General features: G+C 36.2%; 1 protein-coding gene across 1 annotated transcript; it reads right to left on the bottom strand.

Annotated features, from left to right (window-relative positions):
* Nucleotides 1–310: 310 nt before the first annotated feature.
* LOC132621417 (uncharacterized) lies at nucleotides 311–6,510 on the bottom strand. The gene is made up of 5 exons (XM_060335681.1): nucleotides 6,247–6,510; nucleotides 4,760–4,911; nucleotides 3,143–3,204; nucleotides 1,909–2,130; nucleotides 311–1,220 (listed from the first exon to the last, which is right to left on the bottom strand). The coding sequence occupies exons 1-5, from the start codon at nucleotides 6,404–6,406 to the stop codon at nucleotides 854–856; spliced, it is 963 nt and encodes a 320-aa protein (XP_060191664.1). The 5' UTR covers nucleotides 6,407–6,510; the 3' UTR covers nucleotides 311–853.
* Between the last annotated feature and the right edge of the window lie 13,586 nt (nucleotides 6,511–20,096).

A 20,096-nucleotide genomic window follows, 5' to 3' on the forward strand; every position in this document is an offset into this window, starting at 1 on the left:
AGGAATTATCAGAGATTACAATGGCACACTCATCTCGGCATTTGCTAAAAATCTAGGCAAGGGAAGCATCAATTTAGCAGAAGCATTTGCGGCCAAATTAGGGGTGCAATGGTGTATTTCTCAAGGTTTTCGAAACATAATCCTTGAATGGGATTCCTTGGTTGTTGTCAATATTCTCAAGGGCAATACGAACAACGCATGGCAACTCCAAGACGCCATAGATGATATCAAACAAATGCTATCTCAAACAAATCATATTATCCAACATTGTTATAGAGAAGCTAATCAAATCGCGGACGCGCTAGCCAAATGGAGCATCGACGAACAAGATGGGCATTTTTTTCAGTCCAAAGACCTTCGTAAAGATGCGATAGGGCCATACATTCTTGACAAGGCAAATATGGCATCAATTAGGCATAAACAAAGGAAGAACATCTTTGTACAACTGTAAATTTTTGTGAACCTAATTTTTGCTTAGAGAGTTTATTTCTCACTATAGAGTACCTCAAGCAAGCATATGAATCTTGTAAATGCTCTTCTCCAGAGGCCACTTTTACCCTCTGTTTCCTGTACATTCCATCCCGAAGAAATAAAAGGTCCACGCCACCTCAAAGACATAAATTTAAAAATAAAAAATAATAAAAAAAAAAGTAGATAAACAAAGCAATTTGAAACTGATAATTAATTATGAAAATGTCAACCCATCACTGGGATAATCAAAAGTTTCCAAGTACTATGACATATCGCACACTCTTTAAAAACAAGACAGAAAACAATCCCAAAACACAAACACTAAAATAAATAGTTCATAATAAGTCATAAGTACCATATATACGATCATGGTACTATTCATTCAGAATTCAAGGGAAGAGCAACTTGAACAGTCGATATTTTCCTCCATTTCATCATCTTGTTCATCAGAAGCTTGCTTAGTCTCCTCTGTAGAATTTTCCAGGTTCATGCTTTCGGGCAAAAGGTGATTGATCTCCTCAATAGTTGATTCAGTTGCCAGAGTAAGCTCAAGATAATTAGGTTCTGGATTATTAGTAACAGCCTGCTCATTTGGTTGAGGTGCTGGTCCATTTTCTGATGGCGGAGGCGTCGCTTCTTCACGCTCGACAGTTCCATTAACATCAGACGAAGGAGCAGGAATTTGCATTGGTTGAAACTGCTGATGGATAAGGATTTGCATCGGTCCTCCATTTGCAGCTCCTGTAGGCCTAGTAACATATGACACATGAAATAATTAATTAGCAAAATTGAGAAAATAATACACTGCACTCTACCAAAGTACAATATAAAAGATATATAGCTTAGTGAAGAATAAGAGTGAACTTCAATTGAAGAATCAAGTGGCTTGTATATATATTTTTGTTTGACGCCACTAGAAGTTTAGAAAATGCTACAACATGCATATATTGGTTGCCGCAGTTGTGAGTTTCTGACTTTGTGGTGGTGAGGATGTCACAAAAAATATTACTCTTATCATTAATTCAAAAACCATCCTAATGTTGATTAATAGAAATATATAGTGTACGACTATAATACGTTCACGTCATATAATATTCTTAAATAATCACATTCATATCATATACTAGGAGTAGTATAAACGTCAAAGCGATCAAATATAAAGAGCTACTCCTCAATTTGAGTGTTGCTTTCTCATATGTCACTCAACTATGTAGTGTTGTTTATCTGTCCCTCAAGATGTGTTAATTTTGTCAAAAGAACATATCTTCTCAAAGAGAAATGGTTCATTTTGTTAAATCCTGCTCAATGCACGGGTTACCAACTCTTCTATATATATATATATACATATATATATATATATAATTTCAATACTAAATCAAGTACTAAAATAAACTCAAAAAAAGTAGCATAACTTTAGATATAGAAATATAATCGTACCCATTTCCATCAGGCACATTGGTGGAGTTGATTGCATTCCTGATGATAGCAACAGTTGTAGGAGAATTCACAATGATGTTCGTAACAGGCTGCTGACATTGGACATTTATAGCTGGCAAGGAAGTAGTACTATGAGAACTTGCACAACCATCTGCAGTTGGGCAGTGTTGTGCACAACCCGTCAATATGAAGACCCTTGGAAGGAAGTTTGTAACGGGACCCCTTTTACATTTTTTCATAACCAAAATATAAACAACAAAACATTTGTCAGACGGATTTATATTATGAGTGTAAAATATTTTGGATATCAATGTAGTTTTACTAGCAATAATAAATTATTTACCATGTTTTGCTGATAATTAATTCAATCTTACTACATATATTTACGTACGTCAAATTAGTTTTTAGAGTGCTTAATATAGCGTAAAAATTCTTTATACCATCACTAATTTATATAAGTTAAATTTTAGTTGTATTTATATATCTCTAATGGTAAAGACATCCAAGGCATAGTTTGGATTAGAAAATATAAGGTAGACTAAGATCTCGTATTTATTTAAATCAAACAATAATTGTAGTTTACGAATAATGTTAATAGAGTTTAAATTTGGTGGACTGTGTATATAAGGGAGAAGAGCCAAAATAGAGATAAATGAATGATTGACCACAAAAGACGGAATTTTTTAAGAAAGAGAGAGAGAAGGGAAAAATAAAATATTAGCATATAAACTTAAGAAAATGAAAATTAATTAGAAAAAAGTTAGTGACCTGTTCTAGCATGCATGTTAATTTTGCTGATAGTGTTAGAAAAGATACACCGACTGGCGCCAAACTTGAACTTGTATTTGGGGTAACATATTTAAGTGAGATATGTGCAATTATTATTTTAATGGGAGTCTTTTATCGGGTAAGAATAGGAGAGTATATCAAATAAGTTATAACTTGAGTTGATTTCTAGTTTGAGAAAATTAAAGTATGCCCATCGAAGAACAAAAGTCAATAGATTTTTAATCATTAATCAGATATTAATAGTAACTTTAGTTTAATCAAAATTTATTTAGGTTGTCTTGATTTTTCATAGGCTAATTTCAGTCACATGACTAGTCATGTTCTTACTTGTCTCATTAATGTGCGCCACCTAGTACTTATACTATAGCCACTTGTCTTATGATCAAATGACTTATATATATATATATATATATATATATATATATATATATGATTTTCAGCTTACCTTGTATCCCTAGCAATTTGAGCTTCCACTTCAACGGCTGGACTGTAGCGCACCTCCGCTGGCTGTTCAGGCAATTATTCAAAAGTTTAAGGAGGAAAATTTAGAAATTATATTAGATGCTTATGAGTTTGTCAGACAAGTTCCTTTTTCTTTCTTTTTTAATGTAAGAATGTGAGAGCTAATATATGTACATCCACCAACCAAATTCTCTAGTAAATGGTGAAAAGCATTTCCGAGGTAAATTAGTAAGTAAATATTAAATAAACAAATCAATAAGTAAACAAATAAAAGCAAAATCAATGTTAGAACAATTTCAAATAAAATATAAATTCTCTAGTAAATGGTGAAAAGCATTTCCGAGGTAAATTAGTAAGTAAATATTAAATAAACAAATCAATAAGTAAACAAATAAAAGCAAAATCAATGTTAGAACAATTTCAAATAAAATATCCTGGTGATCCACTAGAATTTCGCTCTCGGTTTTCTAGTGAAACAGCTGTTTCTTTCTTGTAGAGGTCAAATTTTAAACAGTGGCACCAAAAAGATCTATATGTGCACATCACCCAAGCATGATATTATCTCTTTGGGACATGTTCGCACGGTTTTTTCTAGAAGTACCCACACCATTAAAAGTTTCCTACATATCATATGTAATGTTTTTTTTATTTTTTTTTATTTTTAACTATCAATGTGAAACTTTATTTATACACCCAACAATCTCTCCTCAAACAAAGTTTTGACCCATAACGAACAAAGTTCTACAGAACTCTTCATGATATGAGCTTATCTGGAGAATAATTGTGTGCGCCACATCATCCACGAATTTATGGCCACCAAATTTCATCGTTTTTTTTGTATATGTGTCTCCAAAGCTACGCATAAAGGTAATAAATCGGCTCGTAGACCAAAGGCACTAAGTCGGCCCCACACAGTCACTTTGTCATCTTCATACTTGTCTTGCCGAATCATTGGCTCTAAATACCAGTTGTTAGTTTAAGATAACCCAAAAATATCCTTAACATATGTGATATTGTCTGTTTTGAGCCAATTTCTCGCCATTTTCTCAAAAAAGCATCACACCATTAAAAGCTTCCTACTACCTTATATGTACCTTTTCTTAACCTATCAATACTATGAGACTTTGTAATTCGCACATCCAACCGATCACAATATACATTCATACCAAGCTAGCTACAGTTCGTTGAAACTAATAATATTCTTCAAAAGTAACTAAATCTTACCTTTGAAGTTATATATGATTTAACTTATAACTTAAAAATAATATTCTTATTAACCAATAGACACATGTATAATTAATACTAACTTGATGTTATAATTTAGTTGTTCTAACAAGATGATGCATCACATCACTAAGTATAGGGTTGAAATTTCACAAAGTATTTTTTCCTTTTCCTCCTCTTCAGGAAAATTATAAAAGGAAGAATAAATAAAAGAAAGCCTAATTAACCCGTATCGTCTGATAAAACATGTTTGTTGGTATACATAAATCACAAAAGAAAAAAGCAAATGAGAATGAGAGAGATGTTAAATGCAAAACATATAAGTAGAAGGAGATTCTAGTATGATTTATATAAGTGATATAATTTTTTAAATTACCAGTTCAAGTTCATCATCCTCCTCACTCTCTTCCACGTCATAGTGTTCATAAGGTCCCTTGCCTTCTGAAAATAGCCAATTTCCATCTTCTACCTCTCTACAATTGGGGCAACGCATTACACCCCTTACATTAAATTCCGAACCTATACAATCTGCATTAAAATTTTAAATATACGTAAGCACGCGCACACATACACACAATATAGCCAATTTCCATCTTCTACATTATATATATATATATATATATATAAACAATAGACTCTTACAAAGTCAGATTAACGAAGAGACAATCTCTGCTATAACGTGGGAATTACAAGGTATAGGAGAAGATATAGAAAGACTTACAACTAGCATAGAGTACCAGAAGAAAGTTTGTAAAATAAAAATAGTTTTTAGAACAGCAGGAGAACCTATAGACAATATAAAATCATCAGGGAAAAAAATGCCTATAGAAGAACCTATTATTCTCCAAGAAGGAGGTAATAAAGGAAAAATATTAAATATAGAAGCTTATGATCCACAAAAATGGAATTCAGTAATAGACCTTTGAAATATATATATATATATATATATATATATATATATATATATATATATAATGGAGCAATTAATTTCACCAAAAGATATTTACTCTATATAAAAAAAAGTTGAGTACGGAAAAGGACGATAACAATCTTATAAGTTAACGAAATACATAGATAAAGGATGAATAGACTATTGAACTGTTTTAGATGTGTCAAAATCGCAAAACCTACTTGACAAAAAGATATAAGGCGTATCGTGGGAGAATATTTGATATCTAACAAGAAGGCATCAGTACTAGGATTATGGTTTTAGTCTATTGGTAGAAGCCTCTCATAAAATAGGTACTGATTCAATTTTTACTCTTTTATTTTCTCTTCTCTTCCCATCATCCAATGTAGAGAGAAAAAAAACAAGGGGATCCATACAATCATAAAGATTTGACTCATTAAAATTGTTGGCTATGCAATCAAGCTTGTCTGAAAGCGTTTTTTTTTTTTTTTTTTTCAGTTCTAAAAGCGTTTGTTTGAGACACTTTTTTATAAACATTTTCTTAGTTAATATTTTCCTTGAGACACTTCTTTTTCCTGAGACCGGAACTCCTAAAATCAACTACTCATAAAACATACTTTTTCTCTTCTCTAAAATGTTTCCAAACTAACTTCTAGAAAAAGTTCTTCCAAATCCGAAAGAGATGAATCGAGAAGAACGAAGACAGAGAGAGAGACGTTATTATTCCATTTCATTTTTTTTTTAAATGGACGAGAAAATTATATTGTTATAATAGTTTATGAGACCTTCATTAATAAAGTCTAAACAAAGTAGTGTCCATAACTATAAATAACTTCAAGAAAAGAGATCCAAGAAGACAATAGATCTTGTAATTAACCAATACACAAGTGAAACATACCAATATATATCTAGCTACAAGCTATAGCTAAAATTTTAAAATTTATGTTGCATACCCAAGTGGAAAAAGTGACCACATTGTAATTTGGCGATTGACCTGCGTCCATTGTTATTTGTAATATCCTCCAAGCAAATGGAGCAGTCCGAAGCATTCATGTTATCATTTGAAAAAGGATTAGCAGATACAAGCATTGAAGGTGAAAAAGGATCATCCATCTGAAGTAAGAGTTTAAGAAGTTGTTGAATATCAACACTGAATAAACTAAGCCTTATAGATTAAAAGTGAAAATGAGTCGTGAAGACTGAGGTGAGATACAAAGGGGTAGATCACAACCCTTAAATAGGAAAAAGATTTAACAGCCCTTTTGTCTATTATAAATTTGAAAATAGGTGGAATACATGAAAAAAACTATAAATTTGAGGGGTTTTAGTATAAATATCATTATATTAGATTGTGTTAATTTATTGATGTATCATGATTTTGTTCTTATTTTGGTCCTAGCTAGAATCATAAGACAAGTTAGATGTAATCTGGAATTAATTGACCTTAACTGCTTAATCTGGTATTAAATTCTTTATTTCAAGATTTTTCTCAAATATCATCAATACTTGATGAAGACTGAAATTTCATTACGTAATATTAATAAGATTATTGTGAAAGCGCTCTCGTGGTGAGTGAAAATTAACTTCCTTGATTAGAGTTATTTATGTTTCATTTACTTCTTGCAATTCAAGATAAACCAAAATTTATATCATAATATTAGTCCTTAAATTCTAAGAGTGTCACAAGATTTAATTAAAATTTCTCCTTTTGTCAATTTATGTGGAAATATTTTATTGCGAACGAAGTTTAAATATATATATATATATATATATAATTAAGTCAAAATAATTGCAATTAGTTAATGAAGAAGTGACGTTACATGTCGTTGACAAACAGCACTTTTTCAGTAAAACCTCTTTTATACAATCATAAAAGAATAATATAAAGATCAATGTAATTTAAGTCGTGGATATTGGTATTTATTTTTCAAACACAAGTTAATATTCGCATGCATATTTAAGCACTTTATCCTAGTCTCATTATATATTAAAGAGAATAAGTTGAAATATGTCATCGAACTATCAGAAATGGCTCATCCATGTCACTTGTTAATAGTTAGGCTCATTTATGTCATCATCGTGACTAAAAGTGTAAATTCGTGCCATTTTTAATTAACTGCTCAAATGGTTGGTTTTACAATAGCAGGTTTTACACGTGGCACCCAATTAAAGATCCACGTCACTGAATGAACTCATCCCAAATTAAATTAAAAATCATCCCAAACCCGATCCATTCCCTTTTAACGCAAGCCCAAATCTTATTTCCCTCATTGACAGAATACATAGATAGCTTGTTTGGCTAAACTTCTAAAATCGGCTTATTTTGAAAAGTGCCTTTTTCAAAAGTGTTTTTTAAAAAAAGTACTTTTGGCGAAAATCAATTTGTGTTTGGCCAATTAATTTAAAAAATACTTTTGAGCAACAATTAGTATTTGACCATGCTTTTAAAAATTTCTTGTAAGTATAACTTTCCTCAAAAGTGTTTTTCAAAAAATTGCTTTTGGGTAGAAGCTATTTTTTTGAGCTTTTGAAAACAACTTCTGCTGCTCCCCAGAAGCACTTATTTTCTCTCAAAAGCTTGGCCAAACACTTGAATTTTTTTAAATAAGCACTTGTTGGCAAAAATAAGCACTTTTGGAGGAAAAATAAGCTTGGCCAAAAAAGCTATAAACCCAAATCCCTAACAGAATACTGTTAGAATTGAAATAATCAGGGCGTCATACGGAAGCTTACAATTGCAAACCTTGACATACGATAAATTAGATGACAAAGAAAACTATACTAAAAAGAGGCATAATATTATCATACGCTTTGATCAATTGATCTACATATGAAAAGCTAATATAAAGGCATAAAATCTATTGAGAGAAAAATCTCCCCCTAAACAAGACTCATTAAACGACTACATTGTGGATGCTATTGTGTGTGTTGTGTGAGAAAGAGACTGATCTTCAATTTATAGAAGTCGGACACTTTTCCTCCGAGAAACAATTTTCAAATATGGAAGAGATCTTTTCCACCAAGGAATACTTTTCCATCGAGAAAACCTTTTTGAAATAAATCACAATTATGGTAGAATACAAATAAAATAGGAAATTCAAGGCAAACCCTAACAAAGCTCCCCCTTCCCTTAATTGACCTGAATTTTCTGGCAAAATAATCTTGATTCTCAACTTCATATAATCTTCATCACTGATGCTTACCATGGTTAGAAAATAAAGTTAACAAATATTATGGGTTAAAAATGGTTTAATTTTTTTTTTTTTTTTTCAAAGATGCAGCAGCAGAGAATGTTAAAAATATAGGTGATCTTTTCCTCCACTTGTAGCCGGATAAAATGTTCATTATCATGAAATTGACTGCAGCTTGATTTGAACCCGCCATGAACCTGTTATTAATCTCGCTAACCATTGGCTCTGATACCACTTGTTGAGATTGAAATAATCAGGGTGTCATATGGAAGCTTACAATTGCAAAACTTGATAGACAATAAATTAGACGACAAAGAAAACTATACTAAAAAGAGGCATAATATTCTAATACGCTTTGATCAATTGGTCAACATATGAAAAACTAATATGAAAGCATAAAACTATTGAGAGAAAAATATCCCCCTAAACAAGACGCTTTAAACGACTACATTGTGGATGCTATTGTGTGTTGCGTGAGAAAGAGACGGATCTTCAATTTATAGGAGTCTGAAACTTTTCCTCCAAGAAACGATTATTCAAATATGAAAGAGATATTTTCCACCAAAAAAACCTTTTTCATTAAGAAAATCTTTTTGAAATAAAACACAATTATGATAGAATTCAAATAAAGTAGGAAATTCAGGACAAACCCTAACAGATACATCCAATTGTGGTTCTTTGAGTGGGATTTAAACTGATTGGTAAGTATGTTGTAGAAAGTCCCATTATTGCAACTACCATAAGAATGGATCCTTTGTGAGAGCAGAACTGATTTATTAATGAATAATTGTGAAGTAAACGTATGTATTTCTTATCAATTAGTTAAAGACTAAGCTGATTGATGCATAAAAACAGTGCTGATATAAAGTTAAAATTATTTGTAATGCGACGAATTTGTCCCCTGTGCTGATGCTACTTATTTGCAATATCTGTACGTGTATTTCACAAGTCTGAAATATGGAAATAAAGATAGCAATATTTTCGTTTAAGAAATGAATTTAAGGGAACAAGTTCGTCATGCGACGAATTCATTAAATGTAATGTCGTCTATGCGGGTTAATTGGCTACAATTGTGAGGTGATAACTTTTCCATGACATTATACTCCAAAGATAGGAAGCATCTGTTCAGTTTTTAAATTGACTACGACTTCTGTTAGGGATTTGGGTTTTAATTTACTTTGTCAATGAGGGAAATGAGATTTGGGTTTGGATTAAAAAGGAATAGATCGGGTTTTGGGTCGGGTTTGGAATGAGCTTTAATTTAATTTTGGATGAATTAATTTAGTGATGTGGACCTTTAATTGGACGACACGTGTAAAACCAGGTATTGTATGACTAGTTATTTTAGCCGTTAATGAAAAATGACACGGATGTGCATTTTTTGTGATATTGGCGTTTCCTACCAACACCTCCGGCAAGTTTAAAGAATTACAAGGATATGAAAACCTGGATGGAGTTTATGTAGAAAGGTTGATAGTTGTACAAACAAGGAGATGTAGACAGTAAACTACTCCTAAATGAGTCAAAGCTCAAGTTATCGTGCGTGAAATACAATTTATTTTTCCTTCAAATGTTGTCAACCTCCTCTCTCTTATCTTTTCGTTAGTTTCTTAATTCTTAAATGAATTCTCATTAGATACGTACCTGTAAACGAGTACACATGACATAATTTTCAATAGAGTTGTCTGCTAAAAGAAGTTAGAGAGAAAGAGTTGTCACAATAGTGTGAAAAGAGGTGTAGCAATCCTTAATATGATCACGTCATAAGAATGTTAGATTTAAGCTCGGTAATGATGTTGATGGAACAATATTCGGGCCATGTAATTATGTAAATTCTAAAGATTGACAGGTACGTCAATAAGAATAACCAGCATATAAAAGACAATGAAAAGACGAAGATAGACATGTAGAAGTTATATAGATTGTTTCCAGCGAAAACTAAAACATTAAATAGCATATATTTTCCGATCTTATCTTGATCTGCATGCACTGGCGTTGCCAAATACGATGAAGGTATCAGTTGTTTCATTGAAAATTTATATTGTATATGTAAGAGATTATACTAAGTAATATAGGTATAAAAAAGTACTTTATATATATATTTTAAATCTTGAACACCCTTAGCGGAATTTAAGGCGTCAATTCTATATTTACACATATTGTCTTTCTCCAAATTTATCTTAAGAAGGAACATGTTTTTCTCGATAAGTAAATTGGGTACTTTCCTCGAAATGAAAGGCTAATAGGTGGAAGGGAAGGAGAAGCAGGAAGAGGGAAGGAGGAGGAGGATAAGCAGCAGAAGAATGGGAGGAAAAAGAATTCTTCATTTTTATGAATTCTGTCATAGTGAACTCATTCTAATACTATTAATACCAAAGTGGCATATATAACTAACCCATTACGAAACCGTCATACTTAAATGCTACTCAATTTAATGACGACGGTAGCATTGTCGACTCAATCCGAAGGAAATTACGCAAAGTTTGCATAATTAATTTGAATAAAATTAGAAAATCTATACTAAAAGCTTTTACTAGATATTATGTTAATTTCAAACAGTACAACTAATTAATACTCGTATTCACTTACAAGGCGTGAACTTAGTAAATATAACGAACTGCTAGGCCGTTATGGGGGATGATTTAGAAAACTAGACCTCGTTGGGAGTTTTGAGGTTGCGGGTGAGTCTGTAGCGTGTTTTATGTATATGCACATGTTTGTTTGCGTCTGTAGGGCCTCGAATTGGTGTTGGAATTTTTGTGTGAAAAACTAGTGGAAAAACTCGAACTACTGGTCAAAATAGACGCTGCAGCGGTTGTGGGACCGTTGTAGCGAGTCCGTCGTAGTGGGGCGAGGCTCGCCGCCGCGGGGAGTCGGGGATTAAATGAGGTCCGCCATAGCGGGAGGTTTCCTGCTATCGCGAGACCGCTGCAGCGGTCGACGGGAGGTAAAATCAGTATTTTATAGTCTTCATTCCGAACCCATTCTGCACATAACTCCAAAACAGTTTCCAAGAATTCTTTTCTAAGGCTAGGGATAAAACACTCTTGAAATGTAAGTCTCAATCCTTTACTTTGTTCATTCCATCATCTTCTTAACTCCTACATGAATTAAGGGTCCTTTAATGATGGAAGAAAAGGTTAGAACCCTAGAAACTGCAAACCCTTGAATAATTGATGGGTTATCGATTTTATTGTTGTTTAATCATCTAGGAGTATAGATTATCATTTTCTAGGGTGAGAAATTGGTTATTAATGGTGGAAATTGTTGATTGAGACTTAGGGTTCCAATAAAAATGGAAGCTTTAGCCCAAAAACTGGTTGAAAGGGGTTGAATTGAGTGGAAAATCCATGAACGGATAAAATATGATAATTGGAATTGATGTAAGTATGAATTCACACTTAGTGGTAGTTCACCCATTTGAAAAGGGTAGAATTAGTTGGGTTCTCTTCCCCAAATTGTTGTTTGTTTGAGTAGATGATTCATTACTCACTTAGCGTTATGATTGCTAGAATTTAACGTTCTGAAGCTTTGCGAAAGGGGAAAGCTATTGCGGAGTGATTGCATTGTCCCATTTTTTCTTTGAGGTAGGTTACAGTCTACTTGAGTTAGACTTTGATTAGTTGATTGTATATGTTATGAAATTGATAGGAGAAGCATGATTACGGCTTCGGACATAAAGTGTGATTGGAAATTTCCTTATTTGATATTGGTTGATTGGTTATGTGATTAACCATTATGATATGATAAAGAAGGAGTTAATGAATACTCTTCTTGTTGACTTGGAGTAATCCCTTGTTCATGCTTTGATGAATTGATTCTTGAGTCTTGATATGACTTGTGGCATGATGACTTATGTTCTTTGATATTGATGCATTGATTATTCACATTCCTAAGTGATTGTGGAACAGGAATACATTATGATGAGAAAGACAATATAAATATGAAAAGACACATGTGACAGGGGGTGAGGATGTGGCCTAGTTATGCGCTCGAGATCCGAGGTCAGTTCCAGAGCAAGTGGTACATGGACCCCATGTGTCCCCTACAGGTCATGGCTATTTGGGCAAACAATACCATTTAGCATGTGTGTACGGATATGTGACAGAGTTGAGATAATTCGTAAGTTATGGTTGTGTTGGTAATGACACGGGTTGAGTTACTTTTATTGATTACTGCTTGTGTGGCTTATCTTATTTCGGTGATGGATGATTCTTGTTGATAGTTTCATATGGTTATGTGTTGTTGTGCCTATCTGTCTATTCTATTGATTTTGTGATTTTATGCATGATACTAATCTTAGTCAGCCTATGACATCTACCGGTACATAGTGTATATACTGATACTACCTTGCTGCATTCTTTGAGCGCAAATTGTGACCCAGAGACGACTACTAGACCTTATATTTAGCCTGAGGCCAGTTTTCGACAGATTTGAGGGTGAGCTCCTATCTATGCCAGGCCTCCTGAAAATCTTTCTTATTTTAGATGTCTATTTCATTTCAGACATTTATGATTATTTTAGACATTTGTTCATTCTTTAGACCGTTATGTTTTAGAGTCCCTGTACGATGACTTTCAATATTTGGAGTTGTAATAGTTAGGACTTCCACACCTTTATTTATTTATGGCATGATTGGACAGTTTGGAGATTTTTATTATCATCATATCCTTGAATGTGTTAAAATTGATTAATTAAATGATGATTGGTTAAAGGGGTTGGCCCGCCCACTAGGAGAATTAGTGTAAGTGCCACTCACAACTATTTGAGATGTGACAAATTTGGTATCAGAGCCCTAGGTTCGTCGTACAAGGACATGTCTAGTAGATTCTTGTGGATCGGTATGGAGACGTCCATACTTATCTTCGAGAGGCTATGGGACACTAGAAAAATTCACAATCTTTCTTTCTTTAGTGCTACTTGATTCCAATTGGTATCTGGATGATTCAAATTGGTATCCAACTTTTCTTTCTATTCTCTCACAGATGGTGAGGACTTCCGTGGCAGCAGCAGCAGCTAATGAGGTACCTGCATCGGCCGTTGGGGTCACAGCTCACGGTAGATGACAGGCCGCTGGGGCCACAGTTCGTGGTGGAGGCCAGGCCAGGGGCCGTGGCCGTGGTAGAGGTAGGGGAGCAGCAGCACCAGCAAGGGGTGGGGCTCCTGCGGCTGGTTAGGCTCGCGCTAAGTCCTCTAAGCCTCAGGTAATTCCAGATGAGGCACCAGAGTTTGTAACAGCACCATCTCAGCTAGATTTATAGCTCCTCCAGTGTTGTCAGATGTGATGGTTCAAGTGTTGAACCTACTGAATGGGTTGATAGAGGCAGGTGTGATACCAGCTGTTTCAGGTGCTTAGGGTGCCAGACTGGGCGATCCAGCTCCAGGCGGAGTTCGTGCTCCGGGGTTACAGCATGTTGCAGGTGTGGCTCCTCGTTTGGATAAGGCTCTACGACTGGAGGTATTTCCTAGACCAGTGGGGGGTCCGCTGTTGACCGGGGATGAGCATGATTTGTTCTGGAGGTTCACTAAGATGAATCCTCCAGAGCTCTTTGTCACTGAGGTTGAGGATTCTTATGAATTCATTATAGACTGTCATGGGAGGCTTCATAAGATGGGGGTAGTAAAGAAGTATGGGGTTGAGTTTGTGACCTTCCAGCTCTTGGGTGATGCCAAGTTATGGTGAAGGGATTTTGTATAGTGGAGGCCAGTGAGATCACCTCTGTAGACATGGACTCAATCTTACTAGGTGTTATTGGACAAGTATGTTCCTCGTACCTTGAGGGACCGCAGGCGTGATGAGTTCAGTAACATTGAGCAGGGTAATTTGTTTGTGGCTGTTTATGAGGCTTGGTTCCACTCGTTGTCTCGCTATGCCATCCAGCTTGTGCCTACTGAGGAGGAGAGGGTTTGGAGATTCGTGAAAGGGTTGAACACGGCTCTTCAGTTGTCAGCTCTTCAGCTTACAGCAACATGTGCTTCCTTTCAGGAGGTGGTAGATCATGTTAGGGCTGTCGAGGGTGTTAGGCAGGACTGTTATAATAAGTACGGCAGAAGAAGGCCTGAAAGGGTGGTAGTTTTAGTGGCTCTTCCTCTAAGGGCCATAGTTCCTAGGTCTTTTCGGGACGCCCTGTTCAGTCAGCCATGCATGCTACAGTTAGAGGCCCATCAGGGGCAAGTCAGCACTATTCCAATCAGCCGGCGGGTTTGCAGATCAGAGCTCCAAATTATGGTGGTCATTCGGCTTCGTTCATTTTTGTTCATCGTCCGATGCTAGACCGCGGATGCTTCAAGTGTGGTGGTACGGGGCATTTCTAGATAAATTGTCCCACACTTAGGCAAGGTGGCCAGAGTACTCAGTTTCAGGCTCCCGGAGCTCTAGCATCAGGTAGAGGGGGAGGATTTTATGGGGGTAACCGCGCTCAGTCTGGGCGTAGCAGTCACACAGCTGTAGATGTGGCACCCAGCCCAACAGAGGCGAGTTTCAGTATGATAGAGGTGGACATCATCCCGGTAGGGGTGGAGCTCAGACAGGGCAGGTTGATCGCAATGGTTAGCAGGATACTGGCGGATGGGTTCATTATTATGCCGTTTCTGGCAGGACAGAGGCTGAAGGCTCATATACGGTTATTACAGGTAACATCTCAGTCTGTCACCGGATGGATTCTGTATTGTTTGACCTAGGTTCTACATTTTCTTATGTGTCTACATATTTTTCTATGGGTCTTGATATGGTCTGTGATTCGCTGGATGCCCCTATATATGTATCTACTCCAGTTGGAGATTCTGTGGTTGTAGATAGAGTTTTTTGATCTTGTACAATTACACTTATGGGGTAGGGCACCTGGATTGATTTAGTGATTCTAGACATGATAGATTTTAATGTCAACCTGGGTATGAGTTAGTTAGCTCTTTATCATGCAATTCTGGACTGTTATGCCAACACAGTCACCTTAGCTAGGCCCGGGGTGCCTAAACTTGAGTGGAAGGGTAACCGTAGTCCCTCCTCAGAGAAAATAATTTCCTTTATTCATGATAAAAAGCTAGTGGATAGGGGGTTCTTGGCTTATTTGGCACATATCCATGATACCGGTGTTTGTTGTCCATCTCTTGAGTCAGTTCCTGTGGTTCATGAGTTTGCGGAGGTGTTTCCCGCAGACTTGCCCGGCATGCCACGTGACATTGACTTAGAGCCAGGGACCCACCCTATTTCTATTCTGCCGTATCGGATGGCACCAGCAAAGTTGAAGGAATTAAAAGAACAACTTCAGGATTTTCTTAGTAAGGGTTTCATCCATCCAAGTGTCTCCCCGTGGGGCACTCATGTTCTGTTTGTGAAAAAGAATGATGGGATTATGCGGATGTGCATTGATTACAGCTAGTTAAATAAAGTCACCATCCGAAATAAATACCCTATCCCTCCTATTGATGATTTGTTTGACCAGCTTCACGGGGCTTCTGTTTTTTCGAAAATTGATTTGAGATCGAGTTATCATCTGTAGAAAATTCGGGCAGAGGATATTCCTAAGACAACTTTCCAAACTAGGTATGGCTACTATGAATTTCTTGTTATGTCTTTTGGGCTTACTAATGCCCCCAGCTGCTTTTATGGATTTGATAAATGGCGTTTTTAAGCCATACTTAGACTCCTTTGTGATATTGTTTATTAATGACATCCTGGTGTATTTAAAGAGTAAGGAAGACCATGAAAAACACTTGAGGGTTGTTCTCGGGTTGCTGAGAGACAAGGAGTTGTATGCCAATGTTACACCTCGAAATTTTTTGCATCGTTCGCGTTGTAAGTAAATTAACATAAGCCTGGAGAGGTTATGGAACCCTTATAAGGTTAAGGAAGACTAAATGATAAGTAAGTGTCTAAGTGTTCCGGGATCAAGCGAATCGAAGGAATTAAGTTTGTCGAAATTTTAGGAAAACTTGGCAGAATTTGGGACAGGAATTTTCGGTCCAACGTGAAGGAGGTGTATCTTCTATAATATGAGGAGTTATGGAACGCATCTATGTAAATTGAAGTTCAGAGAGTTTTCTTTCCAATGCAACTGACAGATCGCAAATCCGAGACGTACGGTGGAAGATACGGCCCATACAAAATTGTGCGATTCTCTGATGCAATTCAACGGTTGCAAGTCGACGGACCGTCAAATAATGATGGTACCGTCGAGCTTACCGTCGTTGTGAGGGGGTGGAAATTGTCTATTTGCTATAAATAAAAGGGGCCACGAATTGGGGTCATATTTTCACCAAAAATGAGATTCTTCTAGACCCTTCAGGCTCTCTCAACCATCCTAAAACTTCCATAAACATCCTAAGCTAGTTCAAGTGAAGATCACGCTTTAAAATCCTTAACTAGTTCACGGAAGGAGATTGTTCTTGATTCTAGTTGAAGTTGTGGTGGAAAATCTTTAGAATGAATAGTGTGAGGTGAAGTTCTTCAAGTTATAAGGTATGATTTTCACTTTATTTATTATTTTGAGTTGATGTAAAGGCTTAGCAAGTCTGAAATGTGAAAATAGTTATGGAAGAGAGATAATAAAGTATTGTGTGACAGTTGTTGGCTATGGATGGAATTTGAAAGGCAGTTTTGGTTGGATTTGAGTCTAATATGAAGGTAATCTTTTGTCTATGGTATTGTTGAGGTTGTTAATAATGTTTGGGAGTTGTTTTGGAATTTGAAGGAAGTAGATGATATATGGGAAGTGCAGCCCAAATTTCGTTAACTCACCGAATAGTATAGTTTGATCCTATAAGCGTTTCAACGACCTAACCTTAGTGTGAATTATCTTGAATGTAGATTGGCAGGCTCGGAAGGATAGACACTGATTGATTAAGTAGAAGGCGAGGTATGTAAGGTTGTCCCTTTCTTTCTTATGGCATGATCTTATCAACACATACTTTCATAAATGATGTCCATAATGACTTCACTCTTAGATATGTTAGGAGCTTATGTATCTTGATGTTCCTATGACATAATTAATATTGTTTATAGTTGTTAATCTCATCTTATAGTCATTGAATCCTTCAAGGTGAGATATACCGACGACGGAAGATCCATAACAATAATCGGAGGTAAAACAACCTTACGTCATCCGATGAATTTAGAAATGTGTTCTTAAGGAATGTTTTGTAAGACATTAATAGTATGCTAGTAGAAGATCCCTAATGAGGTATTTAATGCTAGAAGAGACACTTATGATGTATCCAGGAATTGACTAAGGTTTAGTTAATTAAGAAGAAGCCTTAATGGCCTGGAAATGCGGTTATAAGTCTTATGTAATCATGTAGGCATTAACGGATAAGTAATGATCATGAGAAGTGCATAGAAATCACCCATAGAGGTATTGTTATGATGTTAATTATATTTACCACTGGTCTACAGCCAATTAGGGAGATTATCTATCAATAATGCTACTGCTGGTTGGGTAGTTATTACCACCGAGCTACTGCTGGTTGGGCAGTTATAACTAATCAGTAGGGAAGATGCGCTCTACCATCGAGCAATAATCGGATGGGCAGTTACCTCAGTTACCTCGGAGATTCGCAGCTTTGTGGGGTTGTCCAGTTACTACTGTCGGTTCGTGAAGGGGTTTGCCTCTATTACTTCACATTTGACCCATTTAACTCAGAAAGAGGTACCCTTCCTGTGGTTCGACGAGTGTGAGGAGAGCTTTCAAAAGTTCAAGACTTTATTGACTACAACTCCTATTCTATCTTTGCAAGTGGAGGGCAAGGACTTTGTGGTCTATTACGACATTTCTCGTTCTGGTTTGGGTGATGTTTTGATGCAGGAAAAGAAGGTGATTTCTTATACTTCCAGACAACTGAAGATTCATGAGAATAACTATCCTACTCATGGCTTGGAGTTGGCAGTTATGGTTTTTCCGTTGAAGATTTAGAGGCACAATCTCTATGGCGGCCCTTGCGAGGTATTTACTGATCATCGCAGTCTTTAGGATGCGTTTACTCAGAGGGATCTTAATTCTAGGAAGAGGAGATGGATAGAGTTTCTTAAGGATTACGATATTACTATCTTGTATCATCTTGGCAAGGAAAACGTGGTGGCAAATGCCTTGAGCAGAAAATCGCTAGCATTGCCAGTTTGGCCCGTTTGATTGCATCAGAGAGTCAGTTGGCCGGGGAGGTTCAGACTCTAGCTAAAAGTTTCATGAAGCTCGATGTGTCTTGTTCGGGCAGAGTATTAGCATGTATTGAGGCGAGATCATCGTTCAGGAGCAGATTAAGGCCAGACAGTTCAAGGATGTGAGTTTGAGTAAGACTCGCGATAAAAGTTTGCGTGGTGAGGCCAAGGAGGACGTGATTGAGGACAAAGGTTTCTTGAGAATCAAGGGGCGTATTTGTATTCCCCATGTTGATGATTTTATTAAGACAATTTTAGCGAAGGTCTCACCTATGAAGGGTGTTGTGAGGTTTGGTAAGAAGGGTAAGCTTAGTCCCAGATTTATCGATCCATTTGAGATTCTTAGTTGTGTTGAGGATGTAGCCTATGAGTTGGCTTTGCCCCCAGGTCTATCAGGTGTGCATCCAGTGTTCCATGTCTCTATGTTAAAGAGATATCATAGTGATGGTTCATTTATCATTCATTGGGATTCTGTCTTGTTGGATGAAAATATATCTTATGAGGAAGAGCCTATTGCAATCCTAGATAAAGAGGTTCGTAAGTTGAGATCGAAAGAAATAGCATCAGTGAAGGTTCTGTGGAAGAACCATCCCATTGAGGAAGCTACTTAGGAGACCGAATCCGATATGCGAAAGAATTATCCCCAGCTTTTCACTGAGTCAGGTACTTTTTCCCTTGTTTCTTTTCCTTTTCCTTTCGGGGTGAACAAATGTTTAATTGGTATCTGATGTAACGAACCGCTAGGTCGTTATGGGGGGTGACTTAGAAAACTAGACCTCCATTGGGAATTCTGAGGCTGCGGGTGAGTCTGCAGCGTGCTTTTATGTATATGTACATGTTTGTTTGCGTATGTAGGGCCTCGAATTGGTGTTGGAATTTTTGTGTGAAAAACTGGTGGAAAAACCCGAGCTACTGGTCAAAATGAACCGCTGCAGTGGTTGTGGGACCGCTGTAGCGAGTCCATCGTAGCGGTACGAGGCTCGCCGTTGCAGGGATTCAAGAATTAGTGTTTTATATTCTTTATTCGGAACCCATTCCCCACATAACTGCAAAATAGTTTCCAAGAACTCTTGTGGCGAATTTCTAATGCTAGGGCTAAAACACTCTTGAAAGGTAAGTCTCGATCCTTTAGTTTGTTCATTCCATCATCTTCTTAAGTCCTACATAAATTAAGGGTCTTTTAATGGTGGACGCAAAGGTTAGAAACCTAGAAACTGCAAACCCTTGAAAAATTGATGCGTTATCGATTTTATTGTTATTTAATCATCTAGGAGTATATATTATCACTTCATAGGGTGCGAAATTGGTTATTAATGGTGGAAATTGTTGACTGAGACTTAGGGTTCCCATAAAAATGAAAGCTTTTGCCCAAAAACTGGTTGAATTGAGTGGAAAACCCATAAATGGATAGAATATAATTATTGAGATTGATGTTAATATGAATTCACACTTAGTGGTAGTT

This window comes from Lycium barbarum, chromosome 2, assembly GCF_019175385.1.
Source record: "Lycium barbarum isolate Lr01 chromosome 2, ASM1917538v2, whole genome shotgun sequence".
Classification (NCBI taxonomy): Eukaryota; Viridiplantae; Streptophyta; class Magnoliopsida; order Solanales; family Solanaceae; genus Lycium; species Lycium barbarum.